The sequence below is a fragment of the Musa acuminata genome, chromosome BXJ3-5 (genome assembly GCF_036884655.1).
Source record: "Musa acuminata AAA Group cultivar baxijiao chromosome BXJ3-5, Cavendish_Baxijiao_AAA, whole genome shotgun sequence".
NCBI lineage: Eukaryota > Viridiplantae > Streptophyta > Magnoliopsida > Zingiberales > Musaceae > Musa > Musa acuminata.
Genome location: NC_088353.1, coordinates 43147926 through 43166666, shown reverse-complemented (window position 1 = coordinate 43166666; position 18741 = coordinate 43147926). Strand labels below are relative to the sequence as shown.

At 41.0% G+C, this 18741-nt stretch overlaps 2 protein-coding genes across 3 annotated transcripts; both read left to right on the top strand.

Annotated features, from left to right (window-relative positions):
• The first annotated feature begins 7500 nt into the window (after nt 1–7500).
• LOC135638298 (pentatricopeptide repeat-containing protein At1g53600, mitochondrial-like) lies at nt 7501–10276 on the top strand. Its single transcript, XM_065151369.1, has one exon. The coding sequence runs from the start codon at nt 7506–7508 to the stop codon at nt 9576–9578; it is 2073 nt and encodes a 690-aa protein (XP_065007441.1). The 5' UTR covers nt 7501–7505; the 3' UTR covers nt 9579–10276.
• Nucleotides 10277–14341: 4065 nt separating this feature from the next.
• LOC103986325 (L-ascorbate oxidase homolog) lies at nt 14342–18508 on the top strand. Of its 2 annotated transcripts, XM_009404299.3 has the most exons (8): nt 14342–14564; nt 14659–14768; nt 15814–16084; nt 16344–16446; nt 16566–16911; nt 17272–17637; nt 17707–17785; nt 18116–18508. In XM_009404299.3, the coding sequence occupies exons 1-8, from the start codon at nt 14415–14417 to the stop codon at nt 18326–18328; spliced, it is 1638 nt and encodes a 545-aa protein (XP_009402574.2). In that variant the 5' UTR covers nt 14342–14414; the 3' UTR covers nt 18329–18508. The 2 variants fall into 2 exon arrangements, with proteins under 2 accessions (XP_009402574.2, XP_009402576.2); XM_009404301.3 differs by lacking the exons at nt 14342–14564; nt 14659–14768 and adding an exon at nt 15351–15746.
• Nucleotides 18509–18741: the final 233 nt, after the last annotated feature.

Sequence of the window (18741 nt, the reverse complement as noted above, 5' to 3'; positions counted from 1 at the left end):
CATGATTTGGTTTGAACACAACCATCTAACATCCTTCAAATATAATTAATTATTATTGTTCATGCTAAAATTATCTTCTTAGAGAAACACTCTCCTTGAAATATTAGTGATGTATTTGAACTTCCAACTGTAACAAGTTGTCATGGTCTTTTTCACAACTGTTCATACAAAAAAAAATCCAAATAGTGTTTCTGCATGTGCACACATAAGATTCACATACATACATACATGTTCTCAATTTATATTGATGTGACACTCATTGTACCATATGGCCTTTCATTGGCCGGCAATGCAGGGTTTATGATTGGTCGTCGTTCCCTCGCATCGAATGCCATATTATTGAGATCGGTAGGGCTCGTTGTGGCCTATCTCGATCTCGTGGAGTTGCAAAGCCCGTTGGTAATTAAGTATCTTTGTGGATATGTTAATTGAAATTGTGCATAGATTCATCTTAATGATTGAAATTAATGATGCATAATGGATTTTGTGGCTATCGTATAGCCACTACGAGGAACAATTTTGTGTGTATGTTCATCATCTCCTGTAAACCTAATGGTGTGTGGGAAAAGATCAGCCATCAGATATGCAATTATTTGCATTGAATATGGGAAGATGGCCACAAATAAGATGGAATCTGCACATTGATTTCTCTTTGATAGCCAGACAACAACAGATTTGATCATGTTGGAGGATACACCTCCAACGTTTCTATAGATTTGGTGAAATCCAAGACACAAAATCTAGTCTCGGTCCACAAAATCTTAGCTCGAGTGAGATACAGCAGCTTAATCGCCCGCCCGTCTCAGGAAGAAGAAATCCATCACCACCCTACAACACTCACCTGATACGTACGTACCCTCATCCCACTGCACTGCGCCTTCTCCTTTCTCGTCCTTGCACCGCCTGAGCCACCCGTGGGACTCGGATAGAGTTCATGTGGTCCTCCTTGTCACAGGCTGGTGATGAGAGCGTCATCGATCCCACCACATGCACATTGTGCATGCATGCAACACAGAGATCTTCTCAGGTGACCCGTCGATCGCCTTGTCGTTGTGCTACTTAGCTGCAGTCATGTCAGTGTTTGGTCGATAGCCATTGGAATTACCATCCCCTCTCCAATCGTAACATGGATCTGTGGCCATTTTCTAGCCAACAACTAGGAATTCCCCCACACCACTGGAATCAAATAGTGCTTGCTCGTACCTGTTTTCAGGGTCCCCTCATTAAATAAATAGCCATCCTTTCCTCGATCGATGGAATGCCACATCCTCTTATTTTAGTGCATGAGAATGTGGATGCAAAAAAATCAACTTGCTATGTTACCTTATATGAAGTTTGCTGAGTGGAGCACCGAGAGATGTGTGTATGCACAGCCAGTTGACTGCAGTTCTCGAGATGCAACTCTTCCTAGGAATCAGCAACCAGAAGCCTGTGGCATGGATTAGATGAGGAAGTGGAAGATGAGAGAAACAAAGATTGATGAAAGTTCCAAAGAAGATATCAAAATTCACTAATTATAGCAGTCACATAGTCGAATGATTCAAAACTGAAAAAATGTACTACTTACATGAAGCTTCAACCACACAATGGTTCTGTCAGTACAAAGCAAATTTTCTTCCTCACCAGTGAAGATGAGCAAACTTTTGTAAACTCATCAGTTCAAGAGCAAATGATAGAGTGTTCTTGTGAACCAACTGCTAAATGATGACAAAATTCTGATCAACCTAAACGGATGCCACTTGTGAGAATCAGCTGTTCACACAGGGTGAAGAGTTAGGATGCTAACAAAGCATTTAAAATAGTATACTATCTCCCATTAGTTCTTCCCAAGGAAGAAAGAAATGGGACCTTCCAGGCTTTCAATTGTTATTTACTAAACAAACTTTTTAAGAGAACATTAGCATCTTTGCCATTTACAAGTTGAGCCTTTAATATAGAAGTGATTGATAGGACCACATCTTTTAACACTTCAATGGTCCCCCTAATACTAGGAGGAGCCACTGCACTCTCCTACCGAGGATTAGGAGAGGGTTCTTCCAGAAAGCTGGTCTTGTGGATTGGGATGCCAGTGAATTTATGGAATGAGATAAGAAATTAATGTATAAGGATTGTCCTGAAGATGCATATGGACTACAAATGGGCAAAGGCAACTTATTAAAAGTAGCAATTAATAAATGGAAGATGTGCAAGAATGTAAGGGGCTTCAGGGGGGGTGGGGACTCCAAATGAAATAAACTATAAACATCAAGGTGGGCATGGTATTATCAAATATCAGCTAAAACAAACATGCTTTGAAGTGTTGCAGGATACATCTGTGTGCATACAGTTCATTAACTGTCATATAGTATAGGTTCAATCGAAGGAAGCCAAGAAGCAAGTCCATTAACAACTGGTATGAGTCCCTGTTACACCATTAGCAATGTTAAGCTGGTGGCAGCTGCACTATCTGTGGCATCAGTGCATCATTTTGCAGATTTGGTTATGTTGCCTAGCTTGTGTAGACTAAAGAGATAGAACATTATATTTTGCATGAGCAATGAGAATTTCCACATCTTTTAGTTGTGCCATCACATCAGACAGTCAACTGTAGATCTAGGAAACGCAGCAATGTGTTCTACCTACTCATGAATGAGCAAATGACATGCCAGATATTGGATGGAAATGCCAGAACGCAATAAGTTTAGCATGACAGATTTATAAAATTGTTTTGAACTCCTGATGCATTAAAAGTTTAAAAACTTGAATGATGAGGTCAGTTAACAATATACAAATCTTTTAGTAGGTAAAGATGTTAATATCCTAGACCTGTGGCCTCTCTTCTTGGCTACTTCATTAAGTGAAGATTTATGGTTCGATTGGAATCATTAAAAAAACTTGGCTTATCTTGAATCCTATCAAGAGGGTCAGATATGCAAAGTAAAAAAGATATAGAAAACTTAATTTAAGATAAGCAAGTTTTGTTTTTTCACCAAATAATGTCACTTTGACTTCAGAAATTTACCAAATCATGTGCCTACATCTGATGCATTCTTCATCAAAGATTTTGGTAAGACATTGAAATCTTCCAGTTTCCTTATTGATCATCCTACAAATATTTGAGCTCATGGTAAACTCTCATATGGTTGCTGAAGTCTGAAACATTTCATACTTCAAGACTTCAGTCCTCTTCTAATGGCTCAACTCAAGACCTAGTTGATTCGAGGGAATAAGCACAAATTTGGACAATCAATTAGTAAATCTCAATGAAATCCCTGCAAAGGCCCTACCAGGTCCTTGCATAAAAGATAATGGGTGTGGTAAGTGTGGGCATGCATGTGGCGTAAGCAAAGCATGATATGACCATTCATATTGGAGACCTAGAGAATAGGAACTTCTGTAAAAAACATTCTATTAATTTTGAGACCAGTGACATCAATATTTCACCGTGGTTCCTTTTGGATTCTTTAGTACTCTAATGAGCAAAATAAATGCAGGAGAAAAGAATCCCCAGCTAACTAGTGAACAGCCACCATACCCTGACTTATATGAACTGCTTTCTTATCTTATGAACCTAATCTGGTAACTCCTTGTATCTAGGGAGATCACTTCACTACAAATTAGGTTTAGCAGCTGACCAAACAGAAATGTTTGGTGCATGTTGACTTGCGGCTCTTATAATTCGGGTGCTGTTTGAGCTGGATATGTAAGAGCAGCACTAACAACAGTGGCAATCACACTATTAGCACTTATGATTTGCCATCAAGATATGGTGACTTTATTGCTGATAATGAAGAAATGGGTACATCATTAATTTTTTATACTTGAACCAAGCTATTCCACTTATATTACCAGACAAACCAAACCTACAAAATTATCTGATGTACACTAAAAAATCAGAAGATGACGGGACCATTATTTGTGCTATGAGTAATTAGTACTGTGATGATAGAAACTGATACCTGGACCACTATGCCAGAATCTTGACCCCATTGATCAACTAAGATTAGGGTTCCAAGACTGAACAACCACTTGACTTAGAATATGGTTGATTTGACCTGATTCACTAAATTCTGCTCCATGCAACTTCTGACAATGCAATCAGGATGGTTAGACTAGCCTGCATTGTCAAAGAGCAGAATTAGTCATTGTTGCTATATTGTGATATACTGTGACATTGTGACTGATCAGCTATCACAATGTCCAGAGGACAAAGCAGATTAAAAAATCACATGATAAACTCATTCTGTTGCTGTGGATGTCATTATACATATATTGTAGTGAGATATATCTAATCCGATGTGAAATTAATGCTTAATAGATTAACTGAAAAGGTGGACATTATAGTGACTGCAAAATATTGATGGGACACAACCTAAAGGCACCTGCTACAACATGTGGAGCCCATGATTAAGGTAACCATGCAAGGACAATAATTATTAGATGACTAAAGCTTAGGCCACAAGGACACTGATCATAATTAAAAAACAAATAAGTGTCCTTCCAAACCTTTTATGGAAAATGATGCTGCCAAAGCAATCTCATCCTAAGTTTGACTCTCCTTTTCATGAGGGAACAAGCAATGCTTTAGCCTTTTCTTCCCTGATCATATAGCAGGAAACAACGAGTCCCCCATAATCCACAGAGAAACTTGTTATGAACAATACCCAATTTTTTTGCCCCTTTCCATGTTGTTGTGCTTTTAGGTAGCTTTACATGAGCAAGGATCCTACTGATTGATTAAACAGAACAAGGAGCTTGAGAAATGTATAAATGTAGACACTTGGAAGTCTATAAATGCTTAGTATGTTGCTTTGTCTTCTTTTGTAGAGATTTGAAGTCATTTTCATGGAGGAAATTAAACAAGAAACAGATGTCATCAATAACTGTTTCTAATACAAAATTAACTGCTTCAAATCATACATATAATTATTGGATGTTGCTTTGTCTATCAATCATTCATTTCAGTAAACTAACCCCAAATTCGCTTAAAACTGAATTGAAGTTCAGAGGAAGAATAGAAATTGAATACCTTCATCTGATGAATTGAAGAGTGCAACTAATTTTCCTAGTAACATCAGTGTTCAATTGTTTTAAAACCTTAGTGGAGCTTCTGGCTAAAGAATGTAGTCCAGTGATGTGATGGCCGAGAGGAAAAGATGGCCCCTGAAGTGTTTGGGACAATGACTTCCATTGGCATTGTCTATAATCAAAATGTTTTGGGCTGCTTTTCTAGCAAGCATTACCTGGAGTGTACCCGGTCCAAGTGCAGTGGAGATTAATTTAACTGATACAAGAGGAGCCCAACCAATAATTTTAAACACCAACTGTTGCAGGACAGGCCAAAGCTTGACCCTAAGAGGATTTAACTGTGTCTAATTTCAGAACAGATCATCCCAAATGAGGGACTAAGGAATACAGTTTCACCTCATTCTGATAATTCTACTGATTTAAGACATCCTAATTCACACTCTTAAGACTCCTAAAACATTTCATTTCACCCCAGGTTTCTTGGTCCGTAGCCATGGATAATTGCATGCAGCACACTCACATCATGCAAGTGTCTGTTTTGCTCCTGCTCAAGTTCCTTTAAAGCATAACTCATAAAAGACAGCAGCTGGTGTGGAATAATGTTACACTGTATTTCTTTAGTTGATACTATAATCCACATATTTTTAGAGACCAAAAGCCTTGTGTGATTGAACGGTTTCAGAAGTGTTGTTAGAGGTTAAAGTCTTTTTTCTCAGTGCACATTAAAACCCTAGATAGTCATATGAAGTTTGACCCAACAAATTAAATGAAATTTAGTCAGCTGGATATGATTTTTTATCAACCTCACAGCATCTTATGTTCTTTAGCATCGATCGAGTGCGTATGAACAAATTAGGCCAGTGTGCATCAATGGATGGACTATACCTGTGCCTGAGTCATATGCAATCCCAATGTTTGGCCTGAACTAATTTCCTCTCTAAGCTTCAAAAATGTAGTTTCTTAGGTATGTCAGCATCCATCCTTAGATTTAATTTGGTCCCAAAAGAAAACATACCAAGATGATGTCATGCAGGGGTATTCACTATTTAGTCTAGTTCATCGACCAGTACAGGGCAAGATGAAGATAACTAACTACTATGCAGTATGCCCTGCTCATGTGAGGAATAATGTTTTGGTCCATGTTGTCAATGTAACGTAAAGACTTTTTGGTTCAGCTGGCTAGTAAAACTCTTGCTAGACTCGAATGAAAAAAAATTACCATGACCACCAAATATCCATCTGTGGAACAAGGCAATACATGAAGCATTATGCAGGATAAAGATTTCTCCAATTACCGAAACACTTACATGAACAACAGGTCGAATGTTATCGATAACTTTCAAATTTATTATTAAAAAGTTTATCTTTCATTGTGCAGAAACAATGGCAGATTAATCTATGAGGAGTCTGTCCCTGTTGTATTCTTATTTTAACATAGAATACTAAATCATCACCAAATTTACAAGTGCCACAAAAGCATTGTGCATACAGCATTTCTACGCTGCCTTTTCAAGATCTTCTATCCTAGAAATCCTAGGATTTCAGAATCTTCAATCATCTAAGAGACAGCATTTCTAGGATTGCAGTTCTTCAAAACTAAACCCTATTTTCTGACTAATTAAATGCTGGAAAATGCATATGGTAAGACTACCATACCTGGTCGGCCATCTTGTCCATCTCCATGGATACAGCGGAGAAAGCACGCTGTGCGCTTTGGATCCTCGCGTTCTTCCGCATCTCGACATATCTCCTCTCCAAGCTCGACGGGTCCTCGGCCCGGTTCTTGAAGCTGCAAACTTCAACGAACTCGCCGTCCCATCTTTCCTTCCCTTTGTAAAGCAGTCTCTGGTCGGCCGGCTGCAGCCCCTTCTCCGCCGTCAGAAGCTTCTTCAACTCCCCTGCGAACCAAATTGTTGATACGAGCTAATCACCCCGACGGAGTTGGACGGGTGGAAATTTACCGAAGGCGGCGAGGGAGCAGCCGAAGACCTCGAACCTGGTGGCGCCGCAGGGGATCTCCGGCAGAGGCGATCAGCGATCCGGCTGCTAGCTCTTGACCATAATTCATCAGGGCTTCATCGCCCAGAACCCACCCACATCGTACCGACCGCGACTCGCTTGGCCACAGCCGCGACATCTCCGATGCGGGCCTCCTCCGCCTTCCACACCCCTCCTTTCTTTCTCGACGGCCGAGAGTTCCCGGAAGACTCCTTTCAGACCGAGCAAAAAAGTCTTTTGAAAGCGCGGGATCGGAGGCGAAAAGTTTTTGAAATATTATTTGTTTGGATTAAAAGAGTAAAACTAAAATTTATAAAAATAAGAAATTTATATAAAACAATTAAACATTTGATTATATATATATATATATATGTATATACACACACACACACACACACATATATATATATATATATATATATATATATATATATATATATATATATATATATATATATATATATATATATCACAACCATGTATTTCTCGTAAGCTCAGTTATGCTGCCAAGACACATCGCCAAGCCAAGCCGTTGCCGTGCGAGTCTCCTCATCTCGGCCTTCAACTTCTCGACAGTGTCGTCACTCGCCGCGTCCGCCCAAGTCCTGCCGAAGCCGCCATCGCTTGACCCGACGTCCCGCGGCCTCTTGGTCTCCTGCAACGCCCGGATCACCAGGAGCGGGCGAGATGGCGATCTCCTCGGCGCCCAGTCCGTCTTCGACCGCATGCCCGTCCGCGACGTCGTCTCGTGGACGGCGCTTCTCACTGCCTACGCTGAAAACGGCCGGATCTCTGAAGCCCGGAGGATATTCGACGAAATGCCCACGAGAAACATGGTCACTTGGAACGCGATGATCTCGGGCTACGTGCGCTCCGCCCACGTCTTCGAGGCCCGCGAGTTGTTCACGCGTATGCCCGCCCGGGATGTGGTCTCCTACTCCGCCATGATTACAGGATTTGTGAAGTGCGGGATGATAAAGGAGGCCGAGGAAGTCTACCAGGAGATGCCGCGGAGGTGGCGCGACCCGGTTGCTTCAAACGCCTTGATCTGTGGGTACCTGAGGGTTGGCAAGCTTGATATGGCTGCCTGTGTGTTTGAGTCGATGGAGGTGAAGGATGTGGTCTCCTGGAGCTCGATGGTCGATGGGTGTTGCAAATGTGGGAGGCTCTCTGATGCCAGAAGGATTTTCGATGCAATGCCGGAGAGGAATGTGGTTTCCTGGACTGCTATGATTCGAGGATACTTTAAGGGTGGAATATATGAAGATGGGTTTGGACTGTTTCTACAGTTGAGGAGAGAAGGCGTGGGCATCAATTCCACAACGCTTTCGGTCATGATCGATGCCACTGCCGAATTGGAAAGGATAGAAGAAGGGATTCAGATTCATGCTCTTGTCTTGGTAACGGGACTCCAAGATGTCTTCTTAGGTGATTCAATTATTGTCATGTACACTAGAGTTGGTTGGATGGAAGCTGCAAAAAATACGTTCAGCTGCATGAACACAAGAGATGTAGTCTCATGGAATTCTTTGCTAGCTGGATACATCCAGTATGACATGCTAGAGGAGGCCAATGTGTTATTTGAGACCATGCCAGAGAAGGATGCTGTATCTTGGACTTCGATGATGGTGGGATTTTCCAATAGAGGGTGGATTTCCGAGTCTGTCCGTCTATTTCATGAGATGCCTGTGAAAGATGAAGTTGCATGGACTGCAATCATTTCAGGGTTTGTGGCGAATGGGGAGCATGAGAATGCATTGTGGTGGTTCCATCGCATGGTGCATGAAGGGTTTAAGCCCAATGGTTTCACACTGAGCACCGTACTCAGTGCTTCAGCTAACTTGGCAATTCTGGACCAGGGAATGCAGATTCATGCTCGTATCATCAAAACAGATCTAGAGTCAGATGTGGCTGTCCAAAGCTCTCTGGTCTCAATGTATGCAAAGTGTGGGAAGGTGACTGATGCATATCATGTCTTCTTGCATATCTTTGACCCAAACCTTATTACAGTGAATGCAATGATGACAGCATTTGCTCAACATGGTTTGGCAGAAGAAGCTCTTCAATTGTTTAAGGACATGCAGGGATATGGCTGCAAACCTAATCAGGTTACGTTCCTAGCGATTCTTTCGGCTTGTGCTCATGCAGGCTTAGTTAATGAAGGTTATAAGCACTTTAAATCCATGTCATCTTCATATGGCATAGAACCAGGACCTGATCATTATACCTGCACAGTCGATCTCCTAGGCCGTGCAGGGTTTCTTAGAGAAGCATTAGATTTGATTGAATCAATGCCATTTTCTCCTCATTCTGCAATATGGGGAGCATTGCTTAATGCTAGTAGGATGCACTCTGATCTTGAACTTGCAGAGTTGGCCGCTCAGCGACTTCTGGATTTGGAACCAAACAATGCAACAACTTATGCTGTCCTGTCAAACTTGTATGGTTTGGCAGGGCGCAAGAAGGATGAGGAGAGAATGAGAATAACAAAGCAGACCAATGGTGTGAGGAAGAGTCCAGGATATAGTTGGGTTATATCTGATAGTTATTCAAGCCAGCAGAACACAGCATGAGATGTACACATGCTGCTTAGATATGTTTATAAGGCAAGTCAGCATTTTTGAGGCAGGAAGCATGTATCTATGAAAATGATGGTGTTTCCAGTCTTCTACATGACTTCTTTGGCATCCTGGCATTGAACTTCCTGTCAGTTACAAGGACAAAATATGTCAGGCTAAAGCATTGATTGAGAATCACAACGATGGTTCAAATCTTGTAAATGATCTTTTTTCTTAACTGCTGACACTTGCAAAGTGGCAATCAATATCAGATGAGTGCAATTCCAATTCAGATTCTGGAGGCAAATAGCGTGGTTTCAATTTGAAGGCAGACATGAATATGATTTGCAGGCATAAGCAAAACCATACAAGAATATGAACTGCAGAAGAGACGTCGCAGGTAGAGGTGGGAGGTAGATTTGGAGGGAAAAGTGGTGTTTGTGATGGTAGAGGCAGTGGCAGCGGCAGAGGACATGGTGATGGCATGCCAAACAAACAGAGTCTTGGTATGGCTAGTTCAGGTATAGACAGGAATCCAATTTAGTTGTTCCTTATTTTTTTTAGACAATTGATGTTTAATAGAAAAAAATGTCTGTTTTATCAAGTGTTTCATGGCATTAACATTTTGCAAGCAAGAAGACAACCTATAGTGATGAACAAAAATGAAACTTCTTCATGGAAAGTTTTTTTATTTGGTGGGCTGTGCAGAACAACCGTTTGTTCCCCCATCTTACTGCAATATTGTTCCGAACATTGTCAAGTTTGATGAGTTACTGAAAAGTTGTTCTTGAAAGCTCAAGGTCAATCATTCACTCAAGCTTTTTCATAATCAATGTTTCATATCTTCTCATTGGTTGTGGTGATAGATATGTCAGGTCGTGCCATCCCTTTGGAGACCATAGCCACATATTCTGTTGTGTGATCCTGAATCATACTTTAGATGAGAAGATGAGATGCATGATTAGTGCCTCTAATCTGGTACAATTTCAATGGTTTAAAGCATTAATTTGCATCCCTGTGCTACCATGGTCTTGTTACATTTTGTGTTTCTAGGGGATATTTGATATTACGTCCAAACCCAGAGCTGGTTCTAGGCATGACAAACAATCAATAAAATAAATGCAATAGCTAAATGATGATAGAATAAGGGTCACAATGATCAATCCAAAATAGAGGGTATAGAAATATTTCTAGATCATCTCCAATGGTTCTAGAAGGAATTATCTGTTTTGGATGAGTTTTACATGAGCGGGAGTTTCTAATCATTAGTGTCTGCGATTGAGGAGCTATCAGTTCCGATGGACATCATCTGACGAAACACATTGATGAATTCTATACGATCTTTTATAAAACCTTGGTTTTCCAACTCATTTGGCATTGGTTAATTCAATTCCAATCCAAGTTGCAGATTCCACATTATCTGTTTTCTTTCCTCGTAGTCCAACCATTTATATCTCACATCCCGACTAGTCGCTGTTCCGCTTCTTTTTTCTCTATGTCCAGTGTGTGTATATTACTTGATGCTACTTTGCACTTCAAGACACTTTCAGCTTACACCACATATTGTGGGAAAAGTTCAATATTGTCTTCTTCTGTGTTCAATGATGCTGATAAGCATTTATAAGATTCCACATTATCTGTTTTCTTTCCTTGTAGTCCAACCATTTATATCTCACATCCTTACTAGTCGCTGTTCTGCTTCTTTTTTCTCTATGTTCAGTGTGTGTATATTACTTGATGCTACTTTGCAGTTCAAAATACTTTCAGCTTGACACCACATATTGTGTGAAAAGTTTTATAGTGTCTTCTTCTGTGTTCACTGATGCTGATAAGCATTCATAATAAGCAGGGAAATAAACTTTTAAGTAGACATATACTTGTGTGATTAGGCACTGTCATAATGTCATGATTCAAACATAGGTAACCCAACTCAATCACAAAACCAACCCTCTTCTTTTACCTAATATGTGATTCACTCACTTATGGATGTTATGAGCTTAAGTTTGATGTATAATATGTTAACCCAACTCATCATTTACTTGATAACATCTACATAGACCATGTTGTCATCAACATGTCATCATGATGTCAGCCTTCATCCTACAAAATGACTAGATTATTTTGTTAGCATGTCATGATAGATTCATTTTTCAGAGTAGACTCATCAGCTTTCAATTTATGCCATAAAAAAAACTGGATCTGCCAATGGATCTCTTTTCTGCACATCATAAATTGTCTTCAATATCTTAGCATGTAAAAATCAATAGTATCAAAACAGTCATATTTTTCTTGGATGGATAACCCATGCCTTTCATGCACAGTTCTTTCCCCTGTTCTGATAATATTTTACATTCTCTGTGAACTAATGTCTTCAGCATTATCCATGAGCGAGTGGTATGAATCTCTCTCTCTCTCTCTCTCTCTCTCTCTCTCTCTCTCAGGTAATGCCGTATTTGCTAGGAAAGCAAAGCAGCAGCCATCCACAGGCAGATGGATATGTCAATGTCTCCCCCCTGTTTGTGGTCTGCAAAGAAATGCACATACATCTCTTCATTCCACTAGCCAAACATGTGTGTGGTTTGTGCTTTGAGGATTTGGCTTGTATTGAGTACCCTCCCATGGCTGCCAACTCCCTGAATGGTGCTTCTCATCCATGAAAAGTGATTCCTTACTTCCAGATGCAACAATATGATGCATGACCCACATTAAGACACTCTTAGAATGTCTCTGAAAAGTGTTTCCATGTCTAACACTGTGGATCACATATCTTATGATTCTTAATCTTATATACATTCATTTTTATCTTAAAAATAACTCTGCTAAATCAACTGACAAGACATATGGTAAGTTTCAAGTTGGCACATAACACTGTCCTTGGCATTCATCCTATGATAGAGTAATGAATGCTGAAGAATCATGCCATGAGTCTGATTCTATTTCCTGTAGTTGTAGATGTGAATTAAGATGAAATCCATGTTGTAGCAAAATTCCAAGACTATTGGGTGTAGAAAACTTTAGTCTCAGCATGAGGAGGAGAAGCCCAAAGCCTAATGACCAACTTATGAATGGTTTTGTGAACTGCTCATTTTTGGCAGCCACACCTTTCACCATTTTTAGTCACAAGCTGGAAGAGAACTCCATGAATCCCTCCAAACCAAGCCTTTATTGCCCCCCCCCCCCCCAAAAGGAGATCTTTTACCTTTGACTCCCAAGAATAGTGTTAGGAGAATAAGAACATGACATAGCATATTGGCTGTAGTCTTATGAGGAACATGAATTCCTATTCCTAATCTAATCCCTGTCCATTTTTAGCTGCAGCTTTCATCCTCCTGATTCGTCGGAAAGGTGTTTTGGTAATAAAGGAATGATTCAAGTGCATTTACCTTTCTTCTTCTCTATAAAGATCCTTCCCTCTCCGTGGTGTAAGAACAAGTCGGTCGAGTCCTTAGACCTCAAGCTCCATAGCTCAGGCAAAGATGGCCAGCGTACAACTAGCTTCCTTCTTCTTCGAGGTGGCCCCGAGCTCTCCTCGGTCGCCGAAGGTCCCCTTCTCCGCGGTGGCGCCGTGGCGGCGCACCAGCAGCAGCGCGAGACGAGCAGCCCGGGCGCTGACCCTCGACACCATCTTCGAGGAAGACGGGTCGGACTGGTCGGAGAGCACGCCGGCGAAGGGTCGAGGGAAGGAAGCCTCGAGCCGCATGGTCCTTGTGTTGCCTTGTCGGCTTCGAGCGCTTACAGCGCGATGCGTCAGCTCACATCCTTTTCCTTCTCGCGTTCTCTTGCTCGTCGTTTTGGCATGGTGTTCGAGGGCCATCTACATGTAACCTGCAAACTCATGTACAAAGTCCTCTCAAGCATCAATTCAGCTACAGCTCTGTTCTTCCCTTAACTCTCTCTCTCTCTCTCTCTCTCTCTCTCTCAAATGATGAAAGTTATTGTTTAATCTCTGATAAAATGGTTTATTATCCATATAATTTCAGACAAGAATGACAAACAATTGAATGATGTTGAAACCATAGAAACATCCAACCACAGGGAAGATCATTGTATCCATGTTTCTGGTGTCCTCATGTCACCAGAAGTATATGGTCCAATAGGCCAAGTTGCAGCTCAGATCTCAAGAACAAGGTGAATTATGACAGCCATTGGACTCGTGTTTTGAAGCTACAACACATGATGATGACTGACTGCTTTCCTCCTCAAATCTTGCCTCCAGTTCTTCTCATCTTTGTCTGCTGAAACCATGGCATCAAGCTTGCAATGGAAGTGATCCAATGAGCTCCATCTCACCTTCTCATCATACTGTTGTGCTTTGGGTTACTTAACCCTAATCCCTACAATGTCTCTTTATAGATAATATGTTTGAGTTACAAAGAAATCAAATAGATATTTATTTATAGTCAAAGACTATATATGCATCCTTTTTATGTTAATAATTTGCCTATTTTCCTCTCTAATTTAAGTTATATATATATATATATATAATACTAAATTGTATTATATATATATATTTGCTTCCTTCTATAATCATTTTTAGATTTAAGATTACGATCTCACGGGAACGACAACAGCAGCGAGATATTGGAACACATCACAAAGATACGAGACTGAAGTCAACGGCAGTTCTGCAGCATCCAACTCGGGTCAACGCCACGCGTTCCGAGGTTTAAACTTGCCTCCCGCTTTTGCCGCCCACCAAGTGGTTGATCCTATGACAGCTCATGCACAACCCCTCCTCCCGCCCCCTCTCCCTATATCTTATCCCACTCCTCAGACCTCGTTCCACAGTTCCAATGGCGCTGTAGAACTCTCTATCTTGCCCCTCTCCCTTTATTCAACCAGCTCAGCACAATGGAAGCCTCCTCCTCTCTCCCCATCTGGCTTCTCCTCTGTCTCTGCTTGTCTTGCCATTCTTGGTGGGTCGCAGGTGATGATCCTTACAGGTTCTTCACTTGGAGTGTCACCTATGGCGACATCTATCCCCTTGGAGTCAAGCAACAGGTTCTTTTGTCCCTTTGTCCCTTTTCCTTTACCCCTTTTGTGCCTCTTTTGTTGGGTTTTGGGGGACTAACTTCTTGTTTCTTCGTCGATGCAGGGGATACTGATCGATGGGCAGTTCCCAGGACCACAGATCGAGGCAGTGACCAACGACAACCTTATCGTAAATGTCTTCAATAACTTGACCGAACCCTTCCTCATCTCCTGGTCTGTATTGTTTCCATTTCCCACTCTTCTTATCGAAAAAGATTTTGTCTTCGCAAGGAAATGTTTCATCTTTCTACTGTTCCTCTGATTTTTATTCCAAGAACATGACCTTCTCATGCTTACTTCGATGTCACACAGCAGATCTAATGTTCCATTCCATGCGATGAGACATGTACCTCGAATTGCTAGAGAAACTTTTAGACGAGCCTAATTCTTGGATCTGGTCGGTTTGCAGAGTGATGGGTCTTTAAGAGTTCTTAAAGCAAAAGAGACTCACCCACTCGTGTCGCTTCTTTCTTACTGGCAGCAGTGCACATGGTAAAGTACAAAAGGAACTCGAGGTGGTCATCCTCTGAGCCTGGCAGCAATTTGCATTCGCTAAGTAACGACACCTAAATCGGATGTCATCAGTGTGGGCTACCATCTGTTGGCATAATGTTCTCTGAATGGTACAGTGAGCTGGTGGAAATAGGATGACAGGTTTCAGGAGGGATATCAATCTGATACCTTTTGGCTTAGATTCTTATGCTTAGCTTCTAAGTTTAGTTTCCTTTTCTTTTCGGGGGGTACACTTTAGATCTTTAGAAGAGTTCTTTATGTGTAGGCTTTTATTTGAGGTGCTTTAGAGCTTACAATCATGTGAATAAGATGATGAAAATATCAAGAATGTCATCGTTACTGCATGACAAAATTCATTTGATGATCTTTAATCATGTTGGATGGATGGAAAAGAGATGATTGGATAATTGGGTCATTGATCAATCTACTAAGTAGTTCGAGGATTTCATCTTATGCAACCTGTTTTCTTTTCATATTTGTCAGATTCTTTGTCATGCATTATCTCATCATCTTCAAAACCATGTCTTTATATCTTGAGGACATTTTTGGTAGTTCCAGATGCAAGGTTCTTGAGAGCTCACCTGATCCAATCTCTTATGCTTCTTGCTTTGGCATCTTACATTGGAACATCGAATATCTGTATGCTGATATTTCCATTCTTCACTCTGAAATGTCAAATGAGAAAATTTGCTGATCGTTTGTGCAGGAACGGGATACAACAAAGGAAGAACTCATGGGAAGATGGAGTTTATGGTACAAACTGCCCAATCCTTCCTGGACAGAACTATACATATGTGATGCAAGTAAAGGATCAGATTGGAAGCTACTTTTACTTCCCCACTCTTGACTTCCACAAGGCTGCTGGAGGCTTTGGTGGCATCAGAGTACTGAGTCGTCCACTAATCCCTGTGCCGTACCCTCCACCAGCCGGGGATTTCACTTTACTCACCGGCGATTGGTTCAAGACCAATCACACTGTAAGATTGAATCTAACTTAGAATATCCATGCTCTGATTGCTGGAAAAACTATGAATTTTGAGTGTGTATTAGAGTTGCAACTTTTGTCAAGATCATTTGTTTTGCCTGGCTCATTAATGTTTGGTTCTTGGTCTTTCGATTGCTCTAATGCTTTCCACCATTCTGTCTGCCTTGAAATCCTTGATGAGCATTTTGTTTTCATTTGATTTGTTGGCTTCAACTTAATCTTCATCGGAGCAAAACATATTTTGCTTGCAGGACTTGAAAGCTATAGTAGACAATGGGAATGATCTTCCTTTCCCTGATGGGCTGCTCATCAATGGCCAAGGTGCAAATGGTTATGCATTCACAGTTGATCAAGGTAATTCTCATGTTCTTGTCTTCCTATGATGTCTTCTTATTATCCAAAGCATACACTGAAACCAAAAACTTGTAAGCTGCATGATGCAGTAGGATAACTTACTGAATTCCTTGTTGCAGGCAAAACTTACAGGTTCAGAATCTCTAATGTCGGGTTGTTGACATCAGTCAACATAAGATTTCAGGGACACACAATGAAACTGGTTGAGATTGAAGGCTCGCATACAGTCCAAAACACTTACTCATCTCTCGACATTCATCTTGGCCAGTCTTGCTCGGTTCTTGTCACAGCCGACCAACCTGCACAGGACTACTTCATTGTGGTATCGACCCGATTCACAGACCCAATCCTTACGACCACCGCCGTTCTCCACTATAGCAACTCGATCGAAGTCCCTGCTACACCGTTGCCAGGAGGGCCTACGGTGGAGGTTGACTGGTCTCTCAACCAAGCCAGATCATTTCGGTACATTCCTGCACACTGATTCTTAGTTGCTCTTCTCTTGAGCTGCGTATCGCCTTAACTCTTTCTTTCATTTACACGATCACTCGATAAGATATTAGTCCTATATCGGAAGTAGACAAAGAATAAGATTGGCTTATAAGGGTACGATGAATGTACTACGATAATTTCAGCTTAAATATTTTAATCAATAGTTTGGATTAAACAGAGTTATAAGTCAATTAGCACATCAGACTCGAGTCGTGACAATACTAGAATTGTGTCAACTCAGTATTAAGTCTATATAAACTTTTGTTCTGATTCGAATTCTTGGATATGGTTTCCATGTTAATGTTTCCTGATATATTCATTTTCTTAAATCAGATTAAATCTGACAGCAAGTGGGCCAAGGCCTAATCCACAAGGATCATACCACTATGGACAGGTGAACATCACCAGAACCATTAGGCTTGCAAACTCTGCACCTATCATCAATGGCAAGCAAAGATATGCCGTCAACAGTGTCTCCTTCATTTCAGCTGATACTCCTCTGAAGATTGCCGACTTCTACAATATCTCTGGAGTTTTCACGCTTGGAAGTATACCTGATAATCCAACCTACGCTGGTGGCTATCTCCAGACTTCAGTCATGGCAGCCAACTTCAGAGACTATGTGGAAATCATCTTTGAGAACGACGAAGATTTGGTGCAGTCTTGGCACATTGATGGGAATTCCTTCTTTGTTGTTGGGTAAGAACATTAGTAGGTGTTTGACATCTCTTATGGTGCCATGACCAAACTGAACCTGGCGATGTGCAGAATGGATGGAGGGCAATGGACATCAGCAAGCAGGGACTCTTACAACTTACATGACACTGTATCGCGTTGCACGGTGCAGGTAACAAGTTCGAAGATCAGTAATGTTCGAGTCCTTGTCAACATTATGTGAAGCTACTCGAATAATTGCGACCATGGTTAATTTTTCTGTACAATGTTAGTCCTAAGTTTCTCGTAGCTTTTCGTTGGATTCAAGAACACTGCAAACAATTTTGACTTGAGATGCAAAATGCTACTCTGATCATGTTCCCTAGCAGAACAAGACTCGAAGAAAATGCATGCAGCCAAAAAATCTTGGTGTTTTAGAGATCATATCCTCGATTTCTTCATGCAATATGTAGATTTGCTCATCAGAATTTGCATTCTCCTGCACTGACTTCTCTCTTTTCAGGTGTATCCGAGATCATGGACTGCAATATACATGCCTTTGGACAATGTAGGCATGTGGAATGTGAGATCAGAGAATTGGGTTAGGCAGTATCTCGGTCAGCAGTTTTACCTCCGTGTGTATTCTCCGGCCAATTCATGGAGAGATGAGTACCCCATCCCGAAGAACGCACTGCTCTGCGGCCTGGCATCAGGCCGCCGAACTAGACCACTCTGATGCATTTACGGCAGAGCACACAAGTTCTGAGAGATCAGGCAAGTGCAGCAAGCAAGCAAGCAAACAAATCAAAGACTTGAAGTTGACTCACCATCTCTATTCAGCTTCTTGTTTTTTGTGTTTCATTCAGACAAACTTTACATCTTTCTCAGCCTAATTTGATTCCAAGAATTTATGGAATGTTCATGCCTTCTGTGACGTTTGCATTGCTGCCAAAATTACAACCTAATAACTCAAGCATTGGCTACATCAAATAAAAAATGTTGACAATGGTTGATAGAACTTCAAGAAATCTGTGGCATACTGCTCAAGGAAATGACACAAAAGGCTCCAGTTTTTTTGCTTTCTGGGATAATGTCAAGCCAAGCAAAGCAATTATGCATCATGAAGCTTCTTCCTTTGTCCTGAAACAA

Coding starts and splice junctions, on each gene's coding strand:
- LOC135638298 (XM_065151369.1), top strand. CDS start 7,506: ATGCTGCCAAGACACATCGCCAAGCCAAGCCGTTGCCGTGCGAGTCTC.
- LOC103986325 (XM_009404301.3), top strand. CDS start 15,481: ATGTTGGATGGATGGAAAAGAGATGATTGGATAATTGGGTCATTGATC. Junction 16,085..16,343: donor GGTTCAAGACCAATCACACT/GTAAGATTGAAT, acceptor TTTTGCTTGCAG/GACTTGAAAGCTATAGTAGA. Junction 16,912..17,271: donor AACCAAGCCAGATCATTTCG/GTACATTCCTGC, acceptor TTCTTAAATCAG/ATTAAATCTGACAGCAAGTG.